Source organism: Vulpes vulpes, chromosome 15, assembly GCF_048418805.1.
Source record: "Vulpes vulpes isolate BD-2025 chromosome 15, VulVul3, whole genome shotgun sequence".
NCBI classification, from domain to species: domain Eukaryota; kingdom Metazoa; phylum Chordata; class Mammalia; order Carnivora; family Canidae; genus Vulpes; species Vulpes vulpes.
In genome coordinates, this window is record NC_132794.1 from 85,819,284 (window position 1) to 85,833,429 (window position 14,146).

A 14,146-nucleotide genomic window follows, 5' to 3' on the forward strand; every position below is an offset into this window, starting at 1 on the left:
TTAGGGCATCCCTGGGTGGCTCAGTGGTTTAGCGCCTGCCTTCAGCCCAGGGCGTGATCCTGGAGTCCTGGGATCGAGTCCTACATCAGGCTCCCTGCATGGAGCCTGCTTCTCTCTCTACCTGTGTCTCTGCCTCTCTCTCTCTCTCTCTCTCTCTCTCTCTCTCTGTGTCTCTCATGAATAAATAAATAAAATCTTTATTTTTTTAAAGATTTTATTTATTTATTAGAGACAGAGAGAGAGAGAGAGAGAGACACAGACAAAGGGAGAAACAGACTCCTCACGGGGAGCCCGATGTAGGACTTGATCCCGGGACCCCAGGATCACCGCCTGAGCCAAAGGCAGATGCTCAACCACTGAGCCACCCAGGCATCCCTTGTTTCAAATTATAAATAGTTTATTAGTTCATTTGCAATTACTATCCTCTTTCAGAATGATTTTAGCTGTGTAAAATCATTCTTCTCTAAACTGAGGCTGAGCTGGGATGGAATGCTATTTTTTCTGTCTTAGATGCTGAGGAAAACAGCTAAAATGCATTTTCTCTTTAGCTCATTTTCCTATTCATCTCTCTTAAAACTTTTGTACTCAGTATTGAAGAGGGGAGATTTAATAACTGTGTTTACATGCACACATAAATATATGTATATATGTCTTATTGCCCCAAATAGATTGATTATAAATTCCTTGAAAGTAGGAAAGTATCTTAAGCCTCATTATTTTTGATGCTGTAACAAACTGTGCCTTTTACCTAAAATGTAATCAATATACATATTGACTTGTTAAATTTGGCACACTAACAACTGTTCCTTATAAAGTATGTGAACAAAACTCAATATGAACAGTTTAACATGTTTCGAGAAACAGCCTGTCATCTTACTTAATTTGAAAATACATTTTAAAAGATAAAAACCATTTTGGCGGGCAGCCCCATTGGCGAGCGGTTTAGCGCTGCCTGCAGCCCGGGGTGTAATCCTGGAGACCGGGGATCAAGTCCCACGTCAGGCTCCCAGTATGGAGACTGCTTCTCCTTCTGCCTGTGTCTCTGCCTCTCTCTCTCTCTCTCTGAATAAATAAATAAAATAATCTTAAAAAAAAAAAAAAACACATTTTGGCGAGAGTCTTCTGCATACAATAGTGTGGGTGCTTTCTGTGGCTATAAGTACCTCTTCAGACGCCTGAACAGACATCTGGACTTTAATGAGCTGTTTGGGCTCTCGCAGGAGGTGGTTGAAGCCATCGACCGCAGTGCCTTCATCAACTCTGACCTGCCCATCATCATATCGATTGAGAACCACTGCTCGTTGCCTCAGCAACGAAAAATGGCAGAAATTTTCAAGGTAAGCTATTAGCTAAGACTTAGAATGGTATCTCGGTCTTGTCACTGTTGCTTTTACATGGAGCCACCATGGACCACATCACAGCTGAACCTCAGCCATGAAGCACCTACATTTAGGGTCCCTCGGACCTAAGAAATAAGGGTGCCCTGAGAGCTTGGGCTTCCTTTTGAATGGTCCATCTTTCCAGCTGAAGTGATGAAGCATTGATGTATGGTCTCCTGACCATTTCCAGAAAGCCATAGGAGATAAGGAGGGACTGACTCTCCAAGGCTACAGATCTCCCTACAGATCAGGGATGCTAGGATGGCACCTGTCTGTTGTATGTGGAAAAGCTAAAAATATCTCAGAGCAAATCTTGTGGCTAACTCTACAGATATGGGGATCCAAGTTGGCAAAGGGCTTAGACTGGCCAGAACAGTTGCTGTGTTAACACTTGGCCCTTCGTTATACAGATGAACTATAACGCAGACAGATTTAGGGTCAAATACTCCATTATATTTCCCCCTTCTCCACTGAGTAAGGCACTTATGGAAATATAGTTCTCAAGGGGAGGGAATGGCATGGCCAAAGGGAAATGTCCCCAAATACTTATGCCAACTAAGCTAATCAGCTTTGTATATTGCCTTTCTTTTGCCATCATTTAGAATAATGGTCTCAACTTTTTTGATTGTATGCTCTGTCAGTAAAATACTGTAGTATGTATTCTTATCGTATGTTTATTGACTTATTCATGCATTATATATATATCCTACTTATTAACATATTTTATACATTAATTAAAACATGCAAAAACAGACAATGAAAGGAAATAACATAGAAAGAGTAAAGAATAATCCTTATACTATTATTTATTAATGGTACAAAATTCCTTTTGCTCTCACAAAACATTTTAACAGTAAGTTTATTATTTATTACCTAAGTTTTTAGTGGGAGTGATGTGATTGAATATGTTCATTTTTGGAAATTTTTATGATTTGGCAACTTGTATGTCTGGCTTTAGGTTTAGTTTAGTATATCAGTATTTGATTTGAACAGCTATCGTAGCCACTAAAGATACCTTTGCAGTAAAACATGGATGCGGATGGAAAGGAGTTATCATTAGCTGCTCCTGCCAAATCATGGTACTCATTTCTCAATTCCATTAATGAGGTAAAAATAGGTGAAACACTATTAAGCTTCCATTTTTTTAAATTAAAAAATAACTAAAGATAAAAATTGCCATATTTTCTATCTTTACCCCAATGGATCGTCTTGTGCCTACTCCCACGACCCACCTCCTTGAGGGATACACATTCCCCTTTGGAGGCCAGTGTTCAAAAAATCTTTGTGAGAAGGGTATGTGCAGTTTTTTATACTAAATGGTGGCAAATTCTCTTCATAATCTTTCATCTTTGTCACCACTCCTTAGCTACTTCAAGGTTTCTATCTTTTTGACTTCTTATCCACACCTGGAATGGATCATATTTTACGAACCATAGAATCTAAATGAATCTCCTTTTCTTCTTTAGATATCAGACCCTAGAGCATTTTTGCAAATAGTTAGAGGTGACCCCCCCCCACCCCCGCCCACGGAGAATGGACTAGAGCACTCCTCCTGACCTTCTAACCACCTCCCTTCCTTCCAGTAAGAAAGGTTTGGCAGGGAGCAGACACCACTTCTTTCATACTTTCTCTTCCTAGGATTTGTAGAACAATTCAACTGAGCTGAAATAGCTAGTTGAATAATTCAAGCATGGGTAAAAGGCACTGATTATGCATTTTCCTTTATTCTTCATAGACTGTGTTTGGAGAAAAACTGGTGGCTAAATTCCTGTTTGAGAGTGATTTCTCAGATGATCCAATGCTTCCCTCACCTGACCAACTTAGGAGGAAAGTGCTTCTTAAAAATAAGAAGCTAAAAGCCCACCAGACACCAGTGGATATCTTAAAGCAAAAGGTATTCTCCTCTCATTATAAAGGCTATGGGTATGCGATGTGCCCAGAACAAAGAAATCAATGTTATTCTCACCTTTCAGATGACCTGCAGGGTAATCAGTTTTTGACGATTGAGTTTCCTGGAATGATAAATTTGAGTTTTGGCTTTCCCTTTAAAAGACTGATAAATATTTTCCTCCTATTCATCTAGAATTTTATTTTATGAAGTTAATTTCTCATGTACCTCATTATTTAATTTACTCTGAGAGGAATAACATGTGACTCTTGTTTCTGAACCTGGACTTCATAGCTGTCAATCCCACAGTGGTTGCTATGTTCCCCTTTAGATAAAGCCCCCTATAGGGAGATACCCCCCCCCCCATAGGGAGAGACCCATAAAGAGAGCACTTGGACAAGGGTCTGTGACTCCTGAAATCAGTAGTGGAACCACAATCCCAGCAGCCCTGTGGTCCCAGCATGGAAGTTGGCACAATGTTTCACTGTGGCATGTGGACTCCAGGGCACTCCCATACCCGCCTTATCCACAGAGACCACAAACCTGCTTATGTAGAGAACCTTCAGCCCAAGGATCCATGAAAAAGTTTAGGTCCAGAGCCACTGAGTTTATATGTCAAGTTGCACTTATCCCACAGAATGACAGCTGCCAAAGTTCTTTGTCTTATTTAGGGCTTTGTCTTTATTATTGGCCCTAAAACACCACTTTGATGCCATTCCAGCAGCCGGGATAGTCTAGAGTTCAATCTAGGTCATGGCCGATGGCTCTTAATTTCTGTCTATGCCATCACCTCCAAGTCTCTAGGACCTTCTCCAATCCTGCTTCAGTGGCTTCCAGAGAACAGAGAAGTCACCAAAAGGATTCTGTGTGCCCAACAAATTTAGACCCTTTATCCAAAGTCATTAATAAAAAATCTCAAGTCTAACTTGAGTCAAGTGTCCAGTGTCCTCTACCTAGTTGAGTAGTCAATTTGGAACAATTATCAAATCTTCTGAAAGCCCTAGTTTGTAGAACTCACAGGTAAGGGCCTGAGCTTAAAGTCAAGTGGTATATAATATGGTACAGGAGAAAGAGCATTAGGTGCAGAGCTAAAATACCAGTTTCTAGTCTCTGGCTCTATCACAAACCAGCCATGTCACCATGAGCCAGTCAATCTTTCTAGGCCTCCATTTCTTTCTCTGTAAAATGAGAATGCTAAGGTAACTAGCTAGCTTCATAGGACCCTTCTGACACTAACATCTCACAAAATCTTTCCCAAAGTGAATCATGGGACCCCTGTCAGAATTGCAGACCACTCTGTAAACATTTTATTGTTCCACTTCTCAGTCTCTATTTCCAGTATTTCTTGCCATTCTAGAACATTACTACTTCCCTGAGAGGTCCTTAAAGAATCTTGTCGTCTGCTGGGAGTTCCTAGATTGTCCACCTCACCTGTAGTGGGACTCCAGGCTGCCCAAAGTCCAGGCTGAGTTAGGGGTTTACATTATATCAGCTAAAAAATTCAATGATTCACCAAATGCCCAATTACTTCAGATGTCCACAGGGGTGGGGAGGAAGGTGAGGTCAGAGGCTCCATTATCTTTAGACTTACCCTTCTGAACAGAAAAACTAATATTTACAGAAAGGGCCCCAAACCAATCCAGCCAGCAGATTCCTACTGATCACGTTTGTCCTAAATGGAGTGGCTTAGGATTACCATGGATCCTCTAGAACTATGGTCATTGAACTTTTTTTGCTCAAATATCTCTTTTTTTTTTTAATTTTTATTTATTATAGTCACAGAGAGAGAGAGAGAGAGAGAGAGAGAGAGAGGCAGGCAGAGACACAGGCAGAGGGAGAAGCAGGCTCCATGCACCGGGAGCCCGACGTGGGATTCGATCCCGGGTCTCCAGGATCGCGCCCTGGGCCAAAGGCAAGCGCCAAACCACTGCGCCACCCAGGGATCCCCTCTTAAAATTTTTTTGAAAAACTGTATTTCTCACATTTTTCCCTCTTTTATACATATTTAAGTTGACATTAAAATTTTTATCACAAGTTTAGTTACAAAGGATAGATTTTCAAACATAATATTCCTTATGTATAAATATAGATAAAATAAATTATATACCAATAATAATGTACAAAACAATCATCATTGTCAAAGAAATCAACCCAGTCAGCTAGTATATGTTTGGTCAAAAAGAGTCTGATTTTATTTTTTTTAATTCAATTAAGCATTGTATTATCATCCCTATAATGACCATATGACTTTTGAATATTAATTCTAAGATGCATGGATGGACAGACAAAAGGAAGGAAAGGGAGGGAAGACAGAGAGAGAGAGATAGACAGGGATAGACAGACAGACAAAGGCATGGAACCTTGAATTTGCTTGTTGCCTGTATGAAGTAAGATGCTCCCCTCAATACTTTTTCTAGACTCTCAGGAGCTTAGCTCTGCATTCTCAAATGACCCTTTGCTACCTTGGGTAGTTTCCACCTCATCTTATGCATCACAGATTTTTTTTTTCTTTTAAAGATTTTATTTATTCACGAAAGACACACAGACAGAGAGAGGCAGAGACACAGGCAGAGGGAGAAGCAGGCTCCATGCAGGGGGCCTGATGTGGGACTTGATCCTGGGTCTCCAGGATCACACCCTGGGCTGAACGCAGCGCTAAACTGCTGAGCCACCTGGGCTGCCCACATCACAGATTTTTTTTACTGGTAAGCAAGAGTTACACTTTCGTTAAACAAGGGAATAACAATTATGACAAGAGTGTGGGGAAGAGAGAACCAGCCAGCCGTGAGCTTGTTCTCAGGCCGTCCTATTTTTTAAAGAGTACACATAGAGTTTGAAAATCTTGACTCTAGAAACAGATTCCATTAAAAATATATGAAGCCACACATAGAAGTCTTAGAAGTAGCTGGAGGTACACAGTTTGAAGATCACATGTGGCTCTTGGCCAAGAGTTGCAAAAGTGGCCCCCTTCAGGGGTCAAGCAGAAACATAAATGTGAGGGGCCACCTTGGTGTATGACAGCTGGAAGCAGTCAGGACAGGAGTGGGGCACTCATGCCCTTGTAAATGAACAGCTTTAACTAAATTCTTTTTAAAACACTGCACCAGCCAAACCAGACTGATCTGGAGGGGAAGTCAGCCATGAGGACCACCAGTTTGATCCCTCTGCTGGGTCTGCCTGTGTCCAGTTTTGGACTTCAAAGCTGCTCCAGAAACCCTGGCATCTGTTTGGATTCCAGAGACCACAAGATCTATGCTGATGGATTTTGTTAGGAAGTCATTTTAACTAAAATATTAGCATGTTTTCCCTAAGGCCTGGCCGTCCACAAAGGCTGTATCAGTAACTGACTACCTACCATGGGGTGCTGTTTCTTCTATACTTGTTTTCTTTACTCAACAACTACTGCCCACTCCTGACTGCCAGGCAGACACAGCTGTCCTGTGTATACCTCTGTGGTCTTCTAGATGTGTTGGAATGTTGTAGCTTGTTGCCTTTCCCGTTTTTTGCAGGCATTTGCAGTTACTTATGCGGCCTCCAATTCACAAATGAATATATCATGCTATTTCAGAAGTCTTCTTTATGTTGAGCCCAAATCTTCCTTCCTGTTCCTCCTACTCTCTGGCGCTACTTCTTCACTCTGCAGCTGCACAGACCAATTCCATATCTAGAGAGCTAGCATGTGTCTCCCACCAGCTTTTCTCTTCTCCAAACTAAACATTCTTGTGTCAACTGTTTCTCACAGGATATGGCTGCTCAGACTCTTTTACTTTCCTTTAAGGATGTTTTGGATATTCTTTAATTTGTGGATATTCTTGAATTTGCCAATCTTAAGGTGTGATTTCCAGAACAAGTCAATACTCCACATAGGGTCTGATAGCACAAGGAGGGCAGCAAAGCCATCACCTCTCTTAACTTAGACTTTTTTTTTTTTAAAGATTTTATTTATTTATTCACGAGAGACACACAGAGAGAGTGAGAGAGAGAGAGAGAGAGAGAGAGGCAGAGGGAGAAGCAGGCTCCATGCAGGGAGCCCAACGTGGGACTCGAACCCGGGTCTCCAGGATCAGGCCCTGGGCTGAAGGCGGCACTAAACCGCTGAGCCACCAGGGCTGCCCTTAACTTAGACTTTATGCCTTAGTTAATACAGCCTAGAACTATTCTCGCTTTTAAAATTCTTCAGCTCACATTGGGTTCATGTTGAGTTTGTGGAAAACAAAAAAGAGTTCAGTTATTTTCACAGGGACTGCTCTTTGGCTAGTATCCCCACTTTTTCAAGTTTACAGTAAATTTTAATCTTTCACGGGCAGGAGCCTCACATTTATCTCTGTTAAATTTGTCCCTCTTGGTTCTGGTATACCATTCATAAAAAGGTTCTTTGTGAATTTTGACTTCTGATATCCAGTGTATTTATTAGCAGTTTTTCTTGTTGTGCCTTCATTCCAAGTTGCCCTTGAGCCAGATCAGCAAGCAGAGAGCCTAGCCTGTGGTCCTTCTTAGAGAACCTTCCTGGAGTTTAGGTGATTATCACTCCTGTCTAGTGCTCTCCTCTCCTGCAGCCCACATTTCTCCAGAATCTGCTTTAGCTTCTTTATTTGTAGAATAGAAGACTGAGGCCTAGCCATTTATGTGACTTTCTCAAAGCCACCCAGCTCATAGTAGCAGAGCTAGGATTCAGATTCAAGTCTTTAGGAAAGACTCTTTCAAAGGCAACATAGAAGTCAGAATACAGAGATTCCTGGGTGGCTCAGTCAGTTAAGCATCCAACTGTTGGTTTCAGTTCAGGTCATGATCTCAGTGTCATGAGATTTAGCTGCACATTGGACTCCGTGCTCAGCGTGGAGTCTGCTTGTCCTTCTCTCCCTGCTCCTCCCCCCACTCACACATACTCTCTCTCTCTCTGTCTCTAAAATTAATAAAATCTTTAAAAAAAAAAAAAAAAAAGAAGTCAGAATGCATTGATAATCACTGGAACACTATTAAAAACATAGATTCTTAGGTCCCATATCTGCCCAACTAAATCAGAATTTCCACAAGGAAAGCTGGGTAATGTTTATTTTAAAAGAATTCTTATCACCCTGGAAGTTTGGAAATACTACTTATCTGTTATTTCCCACAAAGTGAGTTACCTTATCCAAAAAGTCTAAAGAGTTTAGTGTTCTGGAGATGCATTATTAGTAAGCCCATACTAACTCTTGCTAATCACCTCTTTATTTTCCGTGTTCTCACACCAACTAATTAATAACCCATTCTGAAACTTTGTCAGGTATCACCTTGATGCTCCCCACTATATAATTTTCACAATTTAGCTCTTCCTCTTTTTGGAAAAATGGGACAGTATAATCCCACTTCTAGTTTTTAAGACCACTTCCAGCCTCCCATACCAACAATCATACCTGCAAGGTCTTTCAGTCATCTGGCAGATTGTGGCTTTAGATCTGGTGATCTGAGCTCACACAAGCTGGGTGAGTGAATGCCTAAAGCTCCTATGTTCAGACCGAACCCCTCACCTACCTGGGTCATTGCCATACCAGGAACTCACCCTCAACAAGGGTGGGTTGCCTCAGAGCCAGGGGGATTTCTGAAGCCTTCCATCTGCCTCAGACTCATGCTGAGGCTCTTACTGAGTCTCCCTAACTACACCACATCAGATCTCTAGTTTTCTCCATGGTCTCCAGCACTTCAACCTGCTAGACACAAACAATGCATGTGAGATGACAGGGACTATGCGAGGTGCCAGTGGAACAGAGCAGAGCAAGACATGGCCCTTCCTAGTCCCATCTGAGCCAGTCTCCTCATCTGACCCCCAGCTCCAACCCCCTGACCTATGTCTGAATTACCTTTATTCAAGGGCCAGGATGCTATTTTTCTGCCTCAAAGTAGGATATTGCAAAGAATAAGGATGTCAGCTCCTGGTTATCCTTTTGGCCACCTCTCCATACTTCTACATTGCTAGAAGTGTTTGGGAGTTTAAGGGACCTTGGCATGCTGCTTTCTGATATTGCCAGTCCCCGAATCTTTGCATGGAACCTCTCCCATCATACGGTTCCCACACTTTTCTGCCAGTGGGTCTACCAGGCTCTTTGCATCATCATTCCCAGCCCTTGGCTCTACCTTGAATGCTGACTGTGTCACAGCCCTTCTCTTATCCATGACAAATAGACTTGCTGTTGTGGCTCCCTTTTACCTAGAGCAGATTTCCCAAAGTTTAAAGAACACTAATGCTATGAAACATGCTGAGAAAAGTGGGGGGGGGGGGGCAATCCCTGGTTAAAAAAGCATGAGAGGGCAGCCCGGGTGGCTCAGCGGTTTAGCGCTGCCTTCAGCCCAGGGTGTGATCCTGGAGACCGGGAATCGAGTCCCACGTCGGGCTCCCTGCATGGAGCCTGCTTCTCCCTCTGCCTGTGTCGCTGCCTCTCTTTCTCTCTGTGTCTCTCATGAATAAATAAATAAATCTTTAAAAAATAAATAAATAAAATAAAACATCCATAATTCCGACAACAAATACAACCTATATTATAGGGGTTCTTAATATTAATAATATATCCACAGAGAGAATTCAAGGGTGCATGATATAGATGAAAAAAAAATTACCCCTCCATTTTCACTGACCTCCAGCTAAAATTTAGCATTTCCTCCAGTAATAAACCACAGTAACACTGGCAGTATTTGGATCTTCATCAGCAATAGAAATTATAGTTTTTGTCTGTTACATCACAGTTGGTTTCCAATATCTCCAGGAATAATTTATGCCCATCACTATTTCAAAAATATCACTTGACCTACCCCTTATACATTTTTGTTTGTGTTAATAAACATATTCCTATAGCACCACAATTTGTTCTTTTAATATTTGATAACGTATTCAACATTTTTTGTAATCTTTTGTACTTTGTTTTATGCATTTAAAATGTCGGGGTGCCTGGGTGGCTCAGTCAGTTGAGAGTCCAGCTCTTCATCTCAGCTCAGACAGATCTCAATCCCAGGGTCTTGAGTTAGTTCAAGCCCCACACTGAGGTCCATGCTGGGTGTGGAGCCTACTTAAAAAAATAAAATAAAATAAAATAAAATAAAATATCATTCTGAGAAAGGATCCTATCTCACCAGACTGCTTAATGGATTTATGCACCACAGTAGGTCAAGAATCTTGAAGTCTTATTTTTTTTCAAGCAGACATACCATATTTTATTGCCCCATTCTTCTATTGTTGGATTTTAGGTTTGTTTCTTGTTTTTAATTCATGCAAGGAACTTTTCTTACATTTCTGCTTATTTCCTTTTTTTTTTTTTTTAAGATTTTATTTATTTATTCCTGAGAGACACACAGAGAGAGAGAGAGAGAGAGAGAGAGAGAGGCAGAGACACAGGCAGAGAGAGAAACAGGCTCCAGGCTCCATGCAGGGGGCCTGATGTGGAACTCGATCCCTGGTCTCCAGGATCAGGCCCTGGGCCAAAGGCAGGCTCTAAACCGCTGAGCCACCCAGGGATCCCCACATTTCTGCTTATTTCCTATGCTAAGTTCCCAGACCTCTATTAGCCCTGTGTCCTGTGTTATCACCTCGCAGTAATTCTAGTCAAATGTAGGGGCACATGATCTCCCTCATAGCACCTATCAAATTTTCAGAAGTTTCTGAGCCTTAGTTGATTAATCTGATTGATGGTTCAGATAAAGTCTGCTGAAAAAACTTTATTTAAACAACCAGTCATTCAGTCTCATTGTCCATAAGGATTCCAACCCTTTTCTTGCGAAAAGCTTTTAGATAGCCTGATTCACTTCATCATTTGGGAGTGATGGTTGTTCTCCTAAGCACCAAGATTTGTTCTGTAGGGCTTGCCCCAGGGAACCCGGGTGGCTGGGCACTACATACAGATTCCCTGTGATTGTTGTTTAAGGCTCCGAATTATTTTTATAGGGATAACATTCTCCCAAGTATTGATACTGAACTTTAGATGAATCTAGATTTTTATTTTCTCTCTCAAATGAATCAAAATAAGCCACTTTTTAGGTGGTCACTTTGAAGGCTATAAATGAAACTTCAGTAGCTTAGCATATGCAATTTTTAATTACTGATATCTTCCAGGCTCATCAGTTAGCATCCATGCAAGCTCAGGCTTATAATGGGGGAAATGTCAACCCTCCACCTGCTAATAACGAGGAAGAGGAGGATGAAGAGGACGAATATGATTATGACTATGAATCCCTGTCTGATGGTAAGATAAACACAACCCTATGCTGTGTGCAGAGAAATGCCTGGATGATTTTCTGTTGTGGTTTTTTTGTTTCTCCTCCTCCCCCCACCCCCCCCACACACACACAAAATGAGTCTGGCACTTCACAGGCCAACCATGCAGATTATTGTAATCACTGTCCAAGAGTTCCTGAATCCCATTGCTTAGCGAGGAGGACCAAGCAAGGAAGGGGATTCTGTTAGCCACTACAGCCAACATTCAAAGAAAGAAAAGGAGGGTGTGGGAAGCAACACAGGGGTTATTCCTGAGGTTTCTGGAGGAAAAGGTGGAATTGCAGCAGAGAGACCCCATTCTCACCCTTGCAGTTTCTGAGGCAGCTAATGCTCTTGGCAGTCATTGTGGCTGCTGGCTCGTCTCACTCCTCTCCACCTGCAGGGGGCAGCATCGTGGTTCTGTGCTCTCTGCTCCTCCCTCTCACCACTTTCACATATGTTTTTTTTGTAAGAAGTATAGAAAAAATTTTTAAAAGAGCAGCATTTCTCTTCCCCCTCTCCCCGGTTCTCACATCACTAAGTCAACAAGGTGTTTCTGTCTGGCTCCTTCAAGGGACAAAATATGGTTGATGGCTAACGGCATAATACAAAAAAGTCACATGAATGGAGTTATCTACAAATTATAGGTGAAGGATCCCTCTTACGTGAGAATTAGATTTCAGGTGTGTTCGTTTGTACTAAATTGGTTATAGATTGCAAAATGTTTTCTAGGTACCATTGCTGATGGTAAACTGTTTCAGTAACTTTTGAAAAGTAGTGTAATAAAAAATTGCCAAAATTTCTATTTACACAAATAACATTACATGTGTAGAATATATTACTTCTATGTAGGATCATTGTTTTGCTAATATGTAGATATGCCCAGACCAGCAACCATTTACCATTGGCATGAAGACAGCCAAGCTACCCTCCTCCAAATAGCTGTTGTTCATGCTCCAGGATTGCCCCCAAGTTATGTCCAGTTCCATGAGCTTCCATCAGGGCCAGCACTTACAGCCCAGTCTCCTTTTGCCTCCCAAATATGATACTAATCTATGTCTATTTAATATTTGTCCTTAGTAATAGTTTATTGCTCCATGCCATCAACTAAAAGCCAAATTTACTTGACCTGAAATCCATCAGATAATGTGAGGGCCATAATCTCTAATGGGGAAAAAAGGGGGGAAAATGAAAAGAAGTCAAGATAATTTCTTGAATCCTATTCCTGAAAACTTGTGGGAATATGAGTATTCTTATATTGACTTAATCTTCCCCATGGATCCCTATTATAATTATGGTGATTCTGTCTCAGAGGAACAAATTTATTCAAATAAGAAACAAAACCACACTTAAGAACTCAACTAATCCAGATGTCATTTGCCTCTGTGAGAAGTTAGTTTGCTGGAAGATAAATTCACTCTATCATAAATTACTCCTGTGTTTCTTCTGTACTTTTGAGCCCAGGATGAATGGGCTTTTCTTAATTATTAGTATTATTATTATAGGAGTTTTTGATATGCAAATAACAAAATGATAAGATATTTATTTATTTCAGTTAGGAAAGTAAACCCAAAGTACCCTGCTGAATTTCTAAGATAGTTGCATGCTTTTTTAAAACCTGCCTTCCTGGATGGGGGTATGCATGGAAAGGGGGCCTCATTACATCCTACTTCAATAAACTATGAGATGTCGGGTCAATATCCTGTCTCCACTCTAGGCCTTATGACCTTCAGATGTGTAATGAAAAGATTCTGTTCAGTGTTGACTGGTGTTCTCCCTTCTTCTAGCACTAACACCTAAGATCTATGACAGCTGAAAGCCACTGCCACCACATGGGTATTTCCCATTTCATTGACAGATTCCTCTGACTGGCTGGTTCCCAAACAGGCCTTGTAGTTTTGCCATAACTTGTTTCAGCTGGTTGTGTTGAGGCTACCTCATGCTACTGTTAAATGCCCTGTCAATCTTGCAGGCTTGGTGTGGTTTCTGTGGTGCCTCACTCACGCACCTCTGTGCAAATCCCTCTACCATCTTCACACCCTCTGACTAAGATAAGAAGGGAATGGAAATCTGCCTGCTCTGTGTAGAATGATTTGGAGCTTCATTGGGGACCTCAGAGATTTCTCAGCTTCTTGTAATGATGAGTCCTTTTGAGAAGATGTAGAAGCTGTGACCTGTCACCCTCGGGGAACTAGGCATGCTCTCAAAGTTCTGCATACGGTTGCAGGAGGGTGGCTGGCCTTCTGAAGCCCTCACAGACATCCCAGGGGAAGAGCTCATCTGTAGAATCTGGGTGGCCAGTTTATCTCTGTGACAGCTCTGGTCCTCAGTTTCATGTCTATAAAGTGAGAGAATTAGTTTACAGCCCCTTTGGGCTATAAAAAATGTGACGATTCCTAAGCACACAGTTAATTCCAGGAGATCTAAAGGAAGTTGCAGATAAGGCCCGTGTGTTTCAGGAATTCCTACTCTGCCTTTTGGCTAAGAAGTCCTTCATGAATATTTATTTTATTAAATTCCATTAAATAAATATAAATGTATTTTCTTCCAGCCTTGCTGTTTATCTTGACCAGCTTTGAAAAGGCAGTAAAGAGTATAGATTTGAATTTGCAACTTAATATAGACGTTCTAGGACAGTGACTGCATGATTCTAACAATTCA

The 14,146-nt window shown here is 41.4% G+C and overlaps 1 protein-coding gene across 4 annotated transcripts in view; it reads left to right on the forward strand.

The window, feature by feature from the left end:
• The window catches only part of PLCE1 (phospholipase C epsilon 1), a 310,445-nt gene that overhangs the window by 260,234 nt on the left and 36,065 nt on the right, over positions 1-14,146 (forward strand). For all 4 annotated transcript variants that reach the window (XM_072739557.1, XM_025990896.2, XM_072739558.1 and 1 more), the window contains exons 18-20: positions 1,221-1,337; positions 3,115-3,273; positions 11,345-11,474. In XM_072739557.1, the coding sequence (XP_072595658.1) occupies positions 1,221-1,337; positions 3,115-3,273; positions 11,345-11,474 (406 nt within the window). The remainder of the gene's footprint in view (positions 1-1,220; positions 1,338-3,114; positions 3,274-11,344; positions 11,475-14,146) is intronic.